This window comes from Nanorana parkeri, unplaced genomic scaffold, assembly GCF_000935625.1.
Source record: "Nanorana parkeri isolate BGI_ZX_2015 unplaced genomic scaffold, ASM93562v1 scaffold650, whole genome shotgun sequence".
NCBI classification, from domain to species: Eukaryota; Metazoa; Chordata; class Amphibia; order Anura; family Dicroglossidae; genus Nanorana; species Nanorana parkeri.
The window spans coordinates 406920-425517 of record NW_017306918.1 but is presented as its reverse complement, the minus strand read 5'-3'; the positions used below and the strand labels follow the sequence as shown (position 1 = coordinate 425517).

The window sequence follows — 18598 nt, the reverse complement described above, 5'->3', positions numbered from 1 at the left end:
TGTGATCTATGCGAGAAGAACTTTTGTGAGGGCAAGAATAATGCGTGTAATCTCGAATTGTAGGGTTCTTTTCCCTCCATGTGTCAATCAAGTTGTGTTCAGATAACATTGTGCGGAAAAGGGTAGAGTAATCCATAGAAGTAGAAAGTGCAACTCAGGGTTCCGATCTATCTAATTTAGGGTCCAACACCAAATTGGAGTCTCCCATCAACAGTAAAGTGCCTTGTGAATGCTTTTCAACAACTCCTAGAAAATGTGAAAAAAAATACGTGTTTGTCTAATGTTCGGGGCATAATATGTTGCAAGTGTTACTGTGGTGTCCAAAATATTACCTCTTAAAATTAAGTATCTCCCTGCTGGATCTGCTATCTCCAAAGAACAGGAGAAAGGTTTATTTTTGTGGAATGCTATCAGCACTCCCCTCCTTCTTTTCCACAAAACTAGCTTGAAAGATTTCAGGGTAATTTTTATGTATGTATTTTTGTTTAAAAGAGTTGGAGAGCCTAGTTTCCTGTAAACATATTAGATTTTACCTGAAGTGAAGAGAAATAATTAAGTGCAATTCTTCGCTTCTGCGGGGAGTTTAAACCCTGTACTTTGTGTTTTATTATATGAATATTATATAATAAAAAAAAAAATAGGGGAAACAACATAAAAGACCAACCAAAAACAACATAGAAAAAAGACAATGACAAAAACTATAACACAACCTTATACTGTCTAGTATATAGCCTGCTAAGCAGGAACAGGAGATATAATCCTATATTTCCCTATAGAAGGGGGATACCCTAACCACCAGGCATGGGGGGTTATTCCTAAAAAAAAAGGCAAGAAAGGGGAGGGAGAAAGAGACAAAAAAAAAAAAGGGTATTTTGCTTACGGAAAAAAGAGGAGGAAAAGGGAACGGGACCAAAAGGAGAATTTATACTACGTTTTATCTACTGTATAACACTATTATCTTGACATTGTTCTCTAATAAAGTTGCTTCTGCTATGGAATTCAGTCCTCAGAAGTGATCTGATTACACTGGGGAGAACGGGGTTCCCCGGGTTGTCCCCGGCGATTTCTTGTATGCTTCTCCCATAGTGGGGCCAACCGTTTCTCCCTTACTGATTGCTGAGAAATGGGTATTGACTCAGTACTCTGAGCCATTAATTGCAAACGTTCAAATAGAGGCCCCGCCTCTTCAGGCGTAGAGAAAAAATACTCTATTATTATAGTTAAAAAGAGTTTTAAGCGGGTGCCCCCACTTGTATTTAATGCGTTGTTGCTGTAGTACTGTCAGAAATGGTTTCAGGGCCCTTGGGGGGCAAGGTCTGCATGTATTTGATAATTGTAGTCCTGAAACTTGAGAGATCGCTTGCCCCATGCCGCTTGTACAATAGCTTCTTTTGTCTTTATAAAACATTGGTTTTAATATAACATCTCTCAGGGTTCCATCCACCCACTTTGGCCCCAGAGCCATGTGTATGCGATCTATTTCCAATTTTTCTGTGGGGTATCCCGGGTGTAACTCTGAAAGCAGTGCGGTAACAGTAACCCCAAGATCGTCCACATGCTCTGGGACCCCCGTCGGCTTCTTTTCTCAAGTCCTCTATTTTTAATAAAGCCAGGGAAAGATCCACTTTTACAACGGTTAAGTCATGTTCATGTGCCTCTCTCACAGTGTTAACATCATCCAATTTCGTTTTCAACCTCATGTATCCTGGATCTCACCTCCTTAATATCTCAATAATATATCAGTAGCAGTCTGTAACTCTCTTTGTAATCTTGAATTTCTCTAATAATTCTACCTCTGCCGATTGTTCACTTGGTGGTTGGAGAAGGGAACTTTCTCCTTGATAGTGCCCTGTGATATCCGTCAGCTCCGGCGTAGAGGCCCGCGGCTGTGTCGGAGGTGTCTGTGACAGCCTTGTTTTGGACCACGACCCACAAGTGGAGGCGGCCGGGGTTCTTCGGTGTCGGCTTCGCGTTGGTAGTGCTCTTCCCCATTAAGCCGCACTCTCGTTCCACCTGTCCCCTAATCGGCCCCACGGACCAGCCGGTATCTGCGGATGTCAGCCCTTCCGTGTTTGCACCCCTCCTTGCGCGTCAAACAGCGTGGCCCATAGCGTTGCCCATGCCTGGATGTTGTGGAGCCAGCTCAGCACACAGCCATCTTGCTCGGCAGCTCACTAGTGCCCCCAATAGACCTCTACTCTAATGGTAACATACAGCTTTGTACATTTTTTTTATTGTACATCACTCGACACAGGATCAGAGTCTTGGACCATCACTGACCATGGGTAATATGCTGCTGCCTTCAGGTGATTGGACACTGGCAGACAAAGATGTAAGAATAGCCCTAATATAATCCCTTCTACTTTGGGAGCATGAAATTGTCCAAAATGCCTTGGTATGCTGACGCCTTAAGAGTTACCTTCACTGGAACTAAGGGGCCAAGCCCAACTCCTGAAAAACAGCCCCACAACATAATCATAAACCGCAATGCAGTCAGGTAAGTACCGTTCTCCTGGCAACCGCCAAACCCAGACACGTCCTTCGGATTGCCTGACAGAGAAGCGTGATTCGTCACTCTAGAGAACGCGTCTATCACGGTACCACGCTTGAATTCACTGAGCTCCTGAGAGCGACCCATTCTTTCACAAATGTTTGTAGAAGCAGTCTGCATGCCTAGGTGCTTGATTTTCCACACCTGTGGCCATGGAGGTGATTGGATCGTTGCCCATGCCTGGATGTTGTGGAGCCAGCTCAGCACACAGCCATCTTGCTCGGCAGCTCACTAGTGCCCCCAATAGACCTCTACTCTAATGGTAACATACAGCTTTGTACATTTTTTTTATTGTACATCACTCGACACAGGATCAGAGTCTTGGACCATCACTGACCATGGGTAATATGCTGCTGCCTTCAGGTGATTGGACACTGGCAGACAAAGATGTAAGAATAGCCCTAATATAATCCCTTCTACTTTGGGAGCATGAAATTGTCCAAAATGCCTTGGTATGCTGACGCCTTAAGAGTTACCTTCACTGGAACTAAGGGGCCAAGCCCAACTCCTGAAAAACAGCCCCACAACATAATCATAAACCGCAATGCAGTCAGGTAAGTACCGTTCTCCTGGCAACCGCCAAACCCAGACACGTCCTTCGGATTGCCTGACAGAGAAGCGTGATTCGTCACTCTAGAGAACGCGTCTATCACGGTACCACGCTTGAATTCACTGAGCTCCTGAGAGCGACCCATTCTTTCACAAATGTTTGTAGAAGCAGTCTGCATGCCTAGGTGCTTGATTTTCCACACCTGTGGCCATGGAGGTGATTGGAACACCTGAATCCAATGATTTGGAGTGGTGTCCCAATACTATTGGCAATATAGTGTATTTGTCATGGTGGTTGTTCCACCTGAATTGAATTTCAAACATTTTTAAAACATTTTTGTACAATAAAATATTGATGCCTCATTTGAAACCCCATTCTCTCTAATATTGTTTACCTAATAGTTTTTAAGGGGGAGAGCCGTACATTGAGTTCACCCTGTGCTCAACTCCCTGATTTATGGTTAACACTAGTTCCCAGATTCATTCATCACTATGGTCTTAAAGCTAGGAAATCGACCTCACGCACAATCTACCATCAAACTTGGTAGTCCTCCTTTGCGTGGTGCGAAACAGGAAATTCCATCCCATGTGGTACTCTTTGGCTCCAGTCTGGATCATCATTTTGGTCTTGAGTACCATCAAGGGCCAGATCTCAGCCCTAACTATCTTTTACCAAATGCAAATAATTGCTAGTGCAGCGTTTTCAATCCCAAAATAAAACAAGTGTTTATACTCCTCGACAGACCCTCCTTAAATGTCAAAATCAACATACAAAAGTGTATTTGTGCCCAAGCATCAATTACATCTAATATGTTTGCATATCCATAAACAATTTGAAACCAGTGCTTAAGTTTTTGTATGTGACAGGGTGAATTTATACCCATTTATATATCTAAAAAAGTGTATAACCCTATTTATGACTTTTCCAACTTATTAGTGATAACAGTTCTTTTGCGTTGCGCAAGGCAAGGAATTTCCATCCCTGGAAGTATTTTGTGGGGTCAGATTCTGTCTTTTCTCCAGTCTGGTCTGGATCAGCATTTGGCCTTAAAGTGACATTAAACCCTCAGATTTTTTAACATAAAACAATACTGTAATGTGTGCCTTACTGTAATCCATGGTTGTTTCCCTTCTCGTTGCTTCTCTTCCTTTTAAATCTGTATCTGTTCTCGTGCTCTGCAGAACTTCTGTTTTGCAGCAGACTGCCTTGTCTCAGGAATGGATACACTGTGTCTGTGTATACGTTTGTATTGGTTTGTAACTTGAGCCAGCACTACAGGAAGAGGCCCTGAGCTGAAAAGGGAAGTTCTCCCCAAGCATGAGAGGACATGAGGATTTAAAATAATCATACTCGCCTCCTACTCATATCACCCTTTTGGTGTCCGTCGCAATCTGGCCCTTTTTGTCATTGTCATTGTTCCACATAATTCCCATCTTTCTCCTTCCTCACACCCAAACAAATTCTTATTTGTTTTTTATGGATTAAAAATAGTCTTTTGTTTTGATGTGACATATGCATCTGGCAATCCTGTTTTTTTTTGGGTGGGGATACACAAAAATGCCACCCGGGGACATCCAAAAATTCTTACTTTTGACCATACCAATGTATGAATAATTAATGTCGCTAACAGAGAGTAATTTGTAATGTGTTTGACAGGGTATATCATATGTCCGTTATTTCAGTTTGTCAAGTAATATGTCCCCTATTCAAGAGAGTCAAAAGCAATAAGGGGAATTTGTCAAAACGGGACAGACGAAATCTGGAGCAGTTGCCCATAGTAACCATTCAGCTTCTCTCTTCAGTTCTGTTGCTATTTAAAATGAGAAAGAGAAGCTGATTGTTTGCCATGCAGATTTTGTATTCAAGTTTGCATCAATGTATTTGTTTGCATGCAAACGCATCAAAAATGCATACAAATGCACTGAAAGGACATTTTAAAGTTAAAAAAACAAAGCCCATAAGGGCTTGTTCACACCAAATGCAGACCAGATTTGCATGCGTTTCTGCACATGCAGTTCAGTGTGTTTTGCGGTATTGTTTTCTGCGTTTATTCTTTAGTTTAAAATGGGCTTTCAGTGCGTACCAGTGTGTTTACATGCGTTTTTGATGCATTTGCATGCGTTCCAGAGCAGGAAAAACAGGGCTTGCTGCAGTTTTTTAACATGCTCTGGAACTGAAAGCTGCGGAGTGAACTAGAGCCCAAAATACCATTGCAATACATTGTACGCAGTTTTGATCCGGTCTGTAACTGCTCTGCTCCTGGAACGCGCTTGGTGTCAACTAGCCTTAAGGGTAATTTTTATCTTTGCAGGGCCTTGGATACTTATTTGGAGTAGACATTGTATTTGCCTCTTCTAAACTTGGTATTCCTTTTCTAGCACACTGATCCAGACTGCAGCTCTACAACACTGTTTAGTGCAAGCCCAGTCACTGTGATCAGTAGGATGGGGTGAGACAGTTTAAGGGCCCCATTCACAACAGTTGCAGTGAGTTCCGGCCCGATTCTGCCCAGAACGCACTGCCTTGCATTGCTGGCGGCTTACTTTTTTATGGGGCAGGAGGGGGTTTGGCAGGCCATTGAAGTGAATTGCACCATCCACACCCTCCAGATGCAATCCATGATCCCCTGACGGTTCAGTCTAAGCATGTCCTCTACATCGTAATCTGAAAGCACATCCAGGACTGTGCGGATCATGTACAAACGTGGTTTCCTAAACCGAACATCCCCAATCCCTTCCTGGGTTACATGTACTGCAGCTGCTGTGCATGCCACAATTGCTGCTGCCAAATCCAAATCAGCCTCAGCAAACATAGTGAAGGAGTTGTGCTTCTTTTTCCTGCTCTGTCTATAAAAGAAGTAAGTTTATTACAAGTTCCTGAATCAGTGCTTCACGAGAAAAAGACCTTTATCACCAGGTCTGACAATGTGATAAATTAAGGGTACTTTTCACAATACTTATCCAGTGATAAAGCTGTTCTCTACTTTTCACCATTTATTAAACAGGTACATTCCCATTACTCTGTGTACTTATCACCAGGATGAGAAGAGGTGAGATATTTCAGTTCCTACCTGACTTATCACGGTTTACTAAACACCATTTTATAGACTTTTCACTTTGATAAGGTGAGAAAAGTCTTACCACTGCTTATCACACTCTTTTCACAGTTTATTAAACGTACACCTTATTCTGTTAAGAGCCCTTCTTAGTGTTACACATGAATACTATCATCTTGAGAACAAAGGCCTTGTTTTTCTTAAACTTTCACCTGAAGCAGGACTTTTTTCTTCCTTCTCTCTGTCCTGCTCCAAAATATTTCAGAGAAATTTATTTTGGCTGTCTGGATGTGGCACATGCTGCGTGAGTCTACCTCTCTGCTGCAGTGTTTTTTAGACAATTGATTTCTCTTTTTGTCATTCCTGTAGGTCCCAAAAGTGGACACCCTGCCTTTTAGTTCCACCATTTCCTGACACATCATCCCAGCCAATACTCTAATGGGTAAGGTTCCACCCTTCCCTGTAAAGGCATACTCAACCAGACCTGTTAGTACTGTGTAAGCTTTTTATTATCGGCTTTCTGTTTCCCAGTTTTCAAGGCCACCACCTGGTCTTCTGTTAATACATTTGTCAAGTTTTACCATGTAAATGTGCAGGCAGCCATCATTTGATGCCACTTTTGGTCATAAGGCTCTTCAAACTGCTCTCTGAGCTTTGTCGATCACCTCTCTCTTGACCTGTTAGTTATGTGGGCCTATTGGCTTTGTTTGCTGTGTTGCCCACCCCTCAGTTGGACTGGTTTTGGAAGCCCCTTGGTTTTACACTCTAAAGAGGATTGCTGGGAGTGTGAAGGGTTATGTTAGAGCTGTCCCTTCAGCATTGTTTGCCAGTGTCCAATCACCAGAGGGCGGCAGCACCATATATGCCATGTTCTGGGACAGTGGTGGCGGACCTTTTGGCAGAATCAGAGGCCGCTGCTGCCTGATTGTGACCAGCCCGGATCTCATACCAAGACAATCCGGGATGGTCGGACCTATTTTAATTGCTGCCAGACATGTACCTTTTGTAGCACACTACAATGGAACACTTCACTCAGCACAGTGCAAAGGTACATGTCACTCTGTAGTGTAGTTAAAACCTCCTTGTATTTTTCTCCTAAGATTTAAGCACATAATTAGATCATTCATTAGATCATTCAGTTGTATAAAGTGTTTTTCTAAAAGAAATCATCTGTATTCAGGTCTAATTGCAGGGTTGGCACTTTGAGACACATAAGTTGGTTTAGTGATCCAGTTTGGGCACTCTTGTTCAAAAAGGTTTGCCATCACTGCCGTAGGTCCTCCACTGGGGCAAGCGTACCTGGCAGGCCAAGTAGAAGCCTTCCTCCTCCTTTACATTAAGTTTTTCCCCTACCTGTCCAGCTCAAGGTGGGGGGGGGGATGTCTTTTGGTGTTCCTGAGCTACTTAATAGCCCATGTGTTAGAATTAGTAGCCTCGGGTTACAAAATCAAATTTCTCTTCTAGGCAGTAATGGACTTGCATCATGCCATTGAGGGACTCTTGGCCCAGGGGGTGGTGATCTCAGCTTCTAGCACAGAACCATTTTGATCCATTTGATATTGGCATCCCTGTATCGGGGGACTTTCTGGCATCTATATTCATCAAGGATGCATATCTTCCTGTACCCATTTACTAAGGGTATCAGCGGTTCTTTGTTTTTTTTGGTATTGGAAGAGCACTACCAATTTGCAGTCTTTCCTTTTTGGCCTAACTTTGGCTCCTCAGTTTTTAATAAAACAATGGTTCTTGCCATAGCCACCTTAAGATCAAGAGGTAAACAAATCTGGCATACCTGAATGGCCTATATTACAGCTGATCTTTTTGAGAACTGGAGTCCATTACTATTCAGGCAGATCCTTAATCATAAGAATTCCTTGTTGGTTCTGTTATTTCGCTTTGAATACTAAGGGCTGCATTCTCCAATTTATGCAGGTGTTGTGTCTCATAGTAGGGTCCATCGAGGGGATTCCTCATGTGCAACAGCACATCAGGACATTACAGCATGAGATCCTGTTGCCAGATTAAATCGTCTTTTTATTTTGGTGTCTCCCCAGATTCAAACCTGGAATTTATTTCTACCTCTTCGTTGGATAATAGTTGCTACAGATGCCAGCCTGCACAGTTCGGAACGAGTACTGCGTCTTCAGTCCACTCCAAGGGTCTTGGAGCCCAAAATTTATCTCTGCTTGCCTTCATTTTGCTGGAACTTTAAATGATCAGATGGACACTGCTTAGCTGGATGCACCTCCTGATAGGACACCTATACAGGTGTAGTCAGCCAACACTGTGGTATTCCTGTGGCATATGTAAAAACCATCAGAGGAAGCAAGAGTGCCACATTATCACTGGAAGTGTCCAACAGCCTAAATTAGGCAGAAAGTCATGTGTTGGGCTCTGTCTGCAGTAGACATACCAAGAGTAGAAAACTGCCAGACAAAAAACTTTGAATCAGTGGGTGAAGACCAAGAAATCTGCCAGCTATGAGAAACCCTAAATGTTGCTGCACATTAATTAGAAACTGATTTATGCTTATCTGTGACTACTACACTGGATCCGAAGTCCAGGGGATTTCGGTGATCCTGGTGTCTGCAGCAAGTCATCGTAAGCAAATCTCATTAGTCTTGCAGTGGACACCTCAGAGAAGACCCGTTATCTTAGGGGCTAGTTTATCACCTTTCTTTACAGTCTCTAGCTTTATGGGATTGGCTCGTAAAAGCTAAGGGCTGAATGACAAGACACTTATTGGATACGGCCATCCATACCATGCTCAAGACTTGTGTCCCTTAAGATTTTAACAGCGTACATGGAAGGCACATTTTGCATGGGTGAATCCCTATGGGTTTTCCCCTGCTCTTTTTTAAGTTGCTCCTCTCCTGGTCTTTTCATGTGTGGAGTGGAGCAGCAGTTGCTCTTAAGCACGAATAAAGGACAAATGTCAGCGTTGGCAGCTTTGTTCCAATTTCTGCTTGCATCACTGCCACTTGTCCACACCTTCATTTAGAGAGTTAAATACGCTGCCCCTCCAGTCAGGCTACAGCTGTCACCATGGGACCTTAATTTAGTATTCTTGGTGTTGGAAAAACTTATTTTCAAGAATATAAGAGAAATCCCACTGCTAATATCTCATAAAGCGGTATTTATAGTGACCATCACTTTGGCACAGTGTATCAGAATTGGCATAATAGTTGTCCTGCAGTTCTTATGCTTCATAAGGATAAGATCATTTTGCGTGCAGGACACTTTTCTTGCCAAAAGTGGTATCGGCTTTCCACTTGAATGAGGAGATCATGCTTTCACTGATGTGTCACAAGCCAGCCAATTCACCCAAGGAACTGGCTTTACATTCCTTGGATGTAGTCAGTTGGTGTGTACTTGAATGCCACAACTGGCTTCTGTAAGTCAAACTCTCTGTTCATGGTTGTAGAGTCCAGGTAAGGGCCTTGTAGCATTGACTGCTATGATCACACCCTGGATCCAGACAACTAATGTCCAAGCATATGTCATCAAGTACTAAATACCATTTCCGGTCACCGCACATTCGACCAGCGCAGAAAGTGCATCCTGGGCCTTCTGCCATTAAGCCTAAAGGTGCCCGTACACCTATCGATTATTGTTAAAAAATCGTCCACAAATGGTCTTTCGTACGGTAATCGATCAGTTGATGGGAACCCGACAATTTTTTTTTACTGTACTGGTCGAATTTTTTGAAGGGTGAGGCTGGAAAACTTTTTTTTTTTTTTTAATCGTATGAAAATTGATGGATTAGTGGCATTTTCGTACGAAAATCCGTTCTGTTGATTGAAGAAATTTGGTGAGTTACTATTGCTAATGAACGATTATCGAAACGACATTGGTCTGTGCATGATGGGGTATACAAGCGGAAATCGAACGAGGGTTTTGATGACTGTACGAAAAACAAATTCTAACGTTAATTGCAAAGTGTATGGCAGCTTTAATTTAGCAGGTTTGTAAGGCAGCCACTTGGTCACCCTTTCATACATTAACCAAGTTTTACAAGGTGGGTGTGGTAGCATCAGCCAGTTCCAGCTATGGATATAAAGTTTTGCATGGGGCACTGGCCTGTATCATTTTTCTTTAGAGTGGTACTACAACTTCTTATCCTTTACAGCCAAGGAAGGTCCATCCTAGTTTCTGTTTGAATTGCAGTTGCCATGGAGCTGCATGTGTGATCAGCTATGACACCAGCTATTTGAGGGCTTCAAAGTTCAGTTGAGTGCTGAAATAAGCACACTGGCTACCTTGACAGTTGGCATGCATTAAAAGTAACTGTTTTGGGTCAAGTTCCACTTTAGACAGTCTAATTTTCCATTGTATTCCTTGCACTGCTTTGGGATGTCTCAGTTGATGATGATTTGTGTCCTCCAATGAACAAAAGAAGGAACAGGTTTTTTTTTTTGTACTCCCCTTCATGCGAACGCGCGTGTAGGGCATGCACGTGTATGTACGCAACGTTTGCGCCACCCAAGTTAGGTATTGCAGAGTGCGAGCAATAATTCTAGGTCCATCATTTGCTGTTAACTCTAAACTGATGCACAGTAAAGGCTTTTAAAATGACGCCTATGGAGTACCATACATTTTCGCCATTGCACGGGCACAATTTTAACGCTTGACATGTTTCGTATCTATTTACTCGATGTAACCCCATCTTTTACATTTTCCTCTATGAAATTGTGTTTTGTGTGCACGAAAATTAATTTGTGTTTTTTTGAAAACACTAAAAATATTGATTTAATAAACATTTGTGCAAATGCAACTGCCATTGTTTGTTTTCATTCTACAAGGCCTCGGCTCAAAAGGTGAAACTAATATATGAGATAGACTCATTACATGCAAAGCAAGATAGTTCAAGCCATGATTTGTCATAATTGTGATGATTATGGCTTACAGCTCATGAAAACCCCAAATCCACAATCTCAGAAAATTAGAATATTGTGAAAAGGTGCAATATTCTAGGCTCAAAGTGTCCCACTCTAATCAGCTAATTAAGCCATAACACCTGCAAACGCTTCCTGAGCCTTTAAATGGTCTCTCAGTCTGGTTCAGTAGGAATCACAATCATGGGAAAGACTGCTGACCTGACAGTTGTGCAGAAAACCATCATTGACACCCTCCATAAGGAGGGAAAGCCTCAAAAGGTAATTGCAAAAGAAGTTGGATGTTCCCAAAGTGCTGTATCAAAGCACATTAATAGAAAGTTATGTGGAAGGGAAAAGTGTGGAAGAAAAAGGTGCACAAGCAGCAGGGATGACCGCAGCCTAGAGAGGATTGTCAGGAAAAGGCCATTTCAAAAGTGTTAGGACTTTCACAAGGAGTGGACTGAGGCTGGAGTCAGTGCATCAAGAGCCACCACACACAGACGGATCCTGGACATGGGCTTCAAATGTCGTATTCCTCTTGTCAAGCCACTCCTGAACAACAAACAACGTCAGAAGCGTCTTACCTGGGCTAAAGAAAAACAGACCTGGTCTGTTGCTCAGTGGTCCAAAGTCCTCTTTTCTGATGAGAGCAAATTTTGCATCTCATTTGGAAACCAAGGACCCAGAGTATGGAGGAAGAATGGAGAGGCACACACTGCAAGATGCTTGAAGTCCAGTGTGAAGTTTCCACAGTCTGTGTTGATTTGGGGAGCCATGTCATCTGCTGGTGTTGGTCCACTGTGCTTCATTAAGTCCAGGGTCAACGCAGCCGTCTACCAGGAGATTTTGGAGCACTTCATGCTTCCTTCCGCAGACGAGCTCTATGGGGATGCTGACTTCATTTTCCAGCAGGACTTGGCACCTGCCCACACTGCCAAAAGCACCAAAACCTGGTTCAATGACCGTGGGATTACTGTGCTTGATTGGCCAGCAAACTCGCCTGACCTGAACCCCATAGAGAATCTATGGGGCATTGCCAAGAGAAAGATGAGAGACATGAGACCGAACAATGCAGAAGAGCTGAAGGCCGCTATTGAAGCATCCTGGTCTTCCATAACACCTCAGCAGTGCCACAGGCTGATAGCTTCCATGCCACGCCGCATTGAGGCAGTAATTGCTGCAAAAGGGGCCCAAACCAAGTACTGAGTACATATGCATGCTTATACTTTTCAGAGGTCCGATATTGTTCTATGTACAATCCTTGTTTTATTGATTGCATGTAATATTCTAATTTTCTGAGATTGTGGATTTGGGGTTTTCATGAGCTGTAAGCCATAATCATCACAATTATGACAAATCACGGCTTGAACTATCTTGCTTTGCATGTAATGAGTCTATCTCATTTTTAAGTTTGCATTAGTGAAATAAATGAACTTTTGCACGATATTCGAATTATTCGAGTTTCAGCTGTATTCCCTGCCACACTGTTCACCAATGGAAGCAAAGAGAAAAGAAGCCCTGTATGCTTTGATTTACACAAAGCTAATGACCTATTCGCTTCCCCGGCATTACAACACTGGTGCCTGGCAATTGACACCTAACATTGCATATGTGTAAGAAGCTGTTAAGCAAACCAGTTACTTTGCCCTGTGTAAGTTAAGCACTTTCATTTTAAAATGTAAGAGAAAAAATGTTTCTCTTCCTTTCATTGATTGACACATGGAATAGATCCTAGATCATGCACCGTAGGGGTATATCGCCTCCTGCAGGAGAAGGATGCTAGGCACAAAACAAAAGACAGCCTAGGGGCAGCCCCTGATGGTGGCCAAACCCCCCACCTGCTGACAAGTCTCCATTTTTTTTTTTTTTGCTTAGCGTCAGGAGTAAGGAGCGAATAAATATTTCTCCTTTTTTTTGTTTTTTTCCTCTTCTTTTTTTTTTTTTTGCTGTATCTTCAAGCATTTGCTGGATGAGTGTGGATCCTTGTAGTCTCCCCTGTAGACCAACGAGCGCATGCAGACTCCGCCACGGTGGTCAGCTGCAACTACTGATTTTTTTCGCCGCCTGTGGGTGTGTCCCGGTGGGGTGCATATGACTGGGGGTCTCGGCCTGCCAGTCGCAGCACTCCACTCAGGCTGGCGGCGCTGTGACTGAGGTCAGGGGCATTTTTTTCCGCCATCCCTGCACACCCTGTTTGCAGTGGTACGCTCCCGTGCCGACTTCCTGGAGGTGCTCTCTGGGGTCTGGCCGTTTCCCCTGGTGTGGCATGTATAAGGGGTCTGCCGGGGCCATGCGGAGGAACTCTGACTGCTGGATATCTCCCTGGTATCTGTCCCTTGTGAGTAGGCCATGTTACGCCATGTCCCTGCCCCCTTCCTCGTGGGAGCCTTGTGGTGTTCGGCCAGCCTGAGGTACAGCACTGTGGAATATGGCAGATACAGTAATACCTTGGTTTACGAGCATAATTCGTTCCGGCAGCATGCTTGTAATCCAAAGCGCTTGTATATCAAAGCGAATTTCCCCATAGGAAATAATGGAAATTCCGATGATTCGTTCCACAACCCAAAAATATTCATATAAAATTATTACAATACTGTACTGTTATATAATACTGTACAAAATATAAAGAAAAATAAACCAATTACAGGTACCTTTGTGGCCGGTGTGAGGGGGACAAGAGAAAGGAGGATTATTGTGTAGGACAACATTTACTATCACTAAGGGAATCACTGCTATCTCTTGACTCAATGGAATCTTTTTCATTACGTGAAACCTTAACAAGGAATCTATCCAATGTGACATGCATTGTCGTTAAACAGACTCAACGCTCGCACTCAGGGCCGGACTGGGACTTAAAATAGGCCCGGGCATTTTAGACTGAGCAGCCCAATCACGTGACCACCAACAGGCCCCCACCCCTCAACAGGGGGCGGGGCCAAACACAGAGGCGCAATCGAGGGGCAGGGCCGGCCACTACTAAGTACCGGAGGGCAACAGCTGACACACAAGCCTTGCTACAATATAGGAAGCTTGCTATAGAGAATATCTGTAAAAAATAAGTTAAGGCAACTGGACTTGCTGTATTTTTATTGAAGACGTTTCACTGGTCATCCGACCAGCATTCTCAATTCAGAAATTTCTGAATTGAGAAAGCTGGTTGGATGGCCAGTGAAACGTTTTCAAGAAAAATACAGAAAGTCCAGTTGTCTTGACTTATTTTTTTACAGATATACCATGTGACCTGGATGAATGAACCTTCACAGACATATTACTATAGAGAATCGGATCTCACTGGCCCCCCAACCCCCCTGGCATTCTCTGCACTAAAGTAGCTAACACTCTAATGTTCCCCGCACAGTCACACACTATTATTATACATTTATAAAGCTCTGACATATACCGCAGTGCTGTACAGAGAAGTCACATCAGTCTCTGTACAGAGGAGCTTACACTCTAATGCAGAATACCATCAGCTATAGAGGACTAAAAATCCCTGCAAAACATTATCTCGGGCGCCCCCCCACACACTAAATTTACCCCACTCGGCTGTGGTCTCAGGTGGGCTCTCCAAGGTCTGTGGTGCGCTCTGCGGGGTCTCAGGCTGCTATGCCCACCTGAGACCCTGCAGAGCCCACCATAGACCCCGAGACAGATCCTGCAAATCCCCCCTGGGACTCGGTTGATGATTTTTACAGATCCTGCACAGCATCAGGGGGCTGTGCAGGATCGTGGTTGGCTCTGCCCACCATAGACCTCGCAGAGCTCACCACAGATCCTGCAAAGGCCCCTTGAGACCAAGCAAAGTCCCCCACAGATCCTGCAAAGGCCCCTTGAGACCAAGCAAAGCCCCCCACAGATCCTGCAGAGACCGTGCAGGATCTCAGGGGGGCTCTGCAGGATCTGTGGTGGGCTTTGCAGACTGCAGAGCCCCCTCAGATCCTGCAGAGCCCACCAAAGGGTATTGCACAGCACACCTGAGACTCTTTTTGGTGGGCTGTGCAAAATCTATGCTGGGCTCTGACAGCACAGTCCTCTTACCTTGCATGGCCTGACCTCCCTTGGAACGCGGCCTCCTTGTCATCTTCGCTGCCCGACTGGAGCTTCGGCCAACGCCTCCCGCCTCCTCCGTCAGTGTCTCTGCCTCTTCCGTCTTGGGGGCATTCGACACATTTTGGGGGCTGGTTGCCACATTTCATACTTTAAAATAAAGTGCAACTATATCCTGTTTAAGTACTACAGACACCAATATACACAATAAGGTCCTATTCATATCTAGGTTTCCTGCAGCAGAAATCCCTAATCTGGCGTCTAATGTTCGGCCCGTCCCGGCCCCTATGCCGAAGCTGCTGGCCGCCGATGGGTGCGGGGGAGGGGAGATGGTGCCGTCAGATGAGCTGGTACTGGTACTGGAAAGTGACTGGTATGCCCGATGGCCAGTCCGGCCCTGCCGGCTGCCAATGTAATGAAACTATTCGCACTGACCGCCAATGTAGCGAAAGTGCTGTGCTAGAACTCCTGTCCTGGAGGTGACAGGGTCAATAAAGAGAATCTGTCACCTCCAAATGCTATCACACAGGGGTTGTTAGCTCCTGTGTGATAGCAATAAAGTTAAGTGAAAAAAATAAAAAAAAAAGAATTAAATAAATATAAACAAATTGGTACAAAATAATTAAATAAAAAAATTAAAAGGTGATTAAAAAATACTAAGAAATAAATGAGAAAATAATTATAAAAAATAAACGATAATAAGATCAAAAAAGGGGAAAAAAACAATAAAAAAAATTAAAACTAACCCTGCCGCCCCTGCCATTCTCCATTGATGGGGGAGAGGGGGGGCGCATTGTGGAATCTGGCCTTGGAACGGCAGGGAGAGTAAATCCCTGACCATACACATACCTTGTTCTTGCAGTCTTCTCTTCCTTAGCAGGGGGGGGGGAGGGGTGGCGATTTGCATATGAATGAGCCGCAATATTTACATATGTATGGGTTGCGGCTTATTGATATGCAAATTACCGCAACCCATTCATATGTTAATATCTCCTGGGACAGTGCAGGCTGCAGCAACAGCACCAGCAAGCTCCAGAAAGAGCAAAGAGTAGAGAGAGCTGGGGGAGGAGGTGTTTTTCTGGCCTCCCCCACCAGCGCCCTCTAGTGTCTACTGTGTGGTAGTGCCGGCTCTGCTCGCTACCACACAGTAAACACTGCTCTGCACAGAGTCGGGCATAGCGGACCGGCCCGAACACAATCAGGTTGATTGTGTTCGGCCCGGCCCACCGGGCAAGTGCCCGGTTTGCCCTATGGCCAGTCCGGCCCTGCTCGCACTGCTACAGCCTTATTCGGGTGGCGCTTTTCTACAAAATTTTGCTCTTATTGCAAGACATTGCTTGTATATCAAGGCAAATTTTTTCAGAAATGTTTGCTTGTCTTGCAAAACGCTATTAAACCAAGTTACTTGTAAACCAAGGTATTACTGTATTTGTATTTTAGAATTCTTACCTGGACAACTCTTTCTTGCGGTCCTTATTAGATTTAACACTGAAAGTGCTTGAAAAATGCTATTGCATACTTTTTTTGACATGTAACTGGAATACATTGCTGGTTGACTCAGATGTAACTGGGATACACTGCTGGTTGACTTATTTTTTTTATTTTCACAATATTGCTATTACTATCAGTATGACCTAATTGTTCTCGGCAAGTGTATTTTGACCTTATGTACAATAGTGTCTGTATATTTACCTACAATTTTTTAGGTTATCCAGTAAGGACCAGGTTTTTTAAGTTCATGCACTGTGCTCCCTGATTTTTTTTTATCCTCCATTTATACCCTTGTAGTCTATTTTAGTGGACGCACTGTCTTTTAAAAATTTTGAGTAGGTATTTTGTGTTTTATACCATTTATTATATATACAGTAGAGACTACAATTCAGAGTGTACTACTAAGATCAATTTGCAGGGGTCAGAACCAGAAATAAAGATGCCATAATCTTCTGCTTCACTCTTCACAAAATTAATAAGCAACTTTCTTTAATTCGCATAAAATTTATTTGCTTTTACTTAAATTCTATATTTTTCCTTTTCAGGTATGGCGCTTCAGTACAGCATTCAGCACAGTGAAGGAGTGGAAATTTGCTGATGTTGTTAGCATGGCTGACCATTTGAAAAAATGCAGCTACAACACTGTAGAGAGAAGAGAAGACGCTGTTCCCCTTCCATGTATGTGTGTGACTCGGGAACTCACTAAAGAAGGACGCTCGCTTCGATCAGTCTTGAAGCCTGTCTGGTCTTCAGACTAAGCACAAGCACCAACATTCAAGCACAATTTTAACCTTTGGTTTTATTTTTGACACTTTCATATTTAAAAAAAAAAAAGCCACAATGTCTGTGTGTGTTTTATATGTTTGTATGTATATCTCAGTGGTTTTGGAAGTGATGTGGTTTTTTTTTTTTTTATCAACGCAAATAGTTTGTGTGAAAAAATGCCTTAAAACCCTTTGCGATTTGAATATTGCTGGTCATGGACTTAAATATAGAAGTGGCAATGAACAAAAACGTGTTGCTTAACTCTTCATCTTTATTCACAGTTTTCTTATTAGTGCTCACTGTTATCCAGTAATACACAGAAACAATCAAGGAGCAACTGTTAGCGATTTATTTTCACATGATAAAACAATGTTTCAGCTAATTGTATTTCCAGCATAAACCTCAGTATTGTCACTTTGCAAACCTCATGTGTGTTCACATTTTGTCTAGTGCTAGTGTTTAGCCTTCTGTTAAATGTACCTCTTATTTGGAGCTCTTTTTTAGTAGCAGTTGACCTGAGCTTTAATGGTGCAATTTGTTCTTGGCAATATTCCTACATCTCAGAACATGCATTTATATTTAAGCACATAAGGAACATTACCACACTTAGTAACTTAGTATTTCACTTAATTGCTGTGGAAAGTTTCACTCTACATTGGGGGGATCAATTTCAGTCACTTGAAACATCTGTTATTATTTTTTGCTAATCAGGGGAATATTTTTTACTTATTTGTAAGATGAGATATAAAGCAAACCCCAGTAAGATGGACATAGTCTTCCATTGTTAAGCTTAGCTGCAGTGCCTTACAGACGAAACACTGTTATCTATTTGTCCTTTTTTAAATAATTTTTTTTTTTAGGGTCAGCCACTCTTTCCCAGCACCCCTTTCATGTGCTTGAAAAATGTTTTAACTTCTGTCAGGTTTTGATTGTTTTCCCTATCAGTAGGATTGCCCTGCATTTCCTGTCCCTGGAATTTTTCTTAAGTAAGGGTATCTCCCCATTGGAAGAGCTCACGAACGCTCCTGTTCCAGTAACAGATAAAAAAAATTAAACTCCCCTCACTTCCTTCTCAGCAACAGTGTTCACCCCTCCCACTCCCAGCAAGCCTCCGTTTTTTGCTAGTGTCCTTAGGAGAACAGATGTCTTCTCTCTGCTCTTAGAGAAGCAAACAACTTTTTTTCTCATTTCTGCCTGAGGGTTCTAAGCCTAATGATGGCCCCCGTCAAGGCAGTCCCATATGCCCAGTTTCACTGCAGACC

General features: G+C 43.2%; 1 protein-coding gene across 1 annotated transcript in view; it reads left to right on the top strand.

The window, feature by feature from the left end:
* The window catches only part of FBXO30 (F-box protein 30), a 42609-nt gene extending 25229 nt beyond the window's left edge, over positions 1 to 17380 (top strand). Inside the window, exon 3 of the mRNA XM_018563294.1 lies at positions 17117 to 17380. Coding sequence (XP_018418796.1) covers positions 17117 to 17329 — 213 coding nt within the window. The 3' untranslated portion in view covers positions 17330 to 17380. The remainder of the gene's footprint in view (positions 1 to 17116) is intronic.
* The last annotated feature ends 1218 nt before the right edge of the window (positions 17381 to 18598 follow it).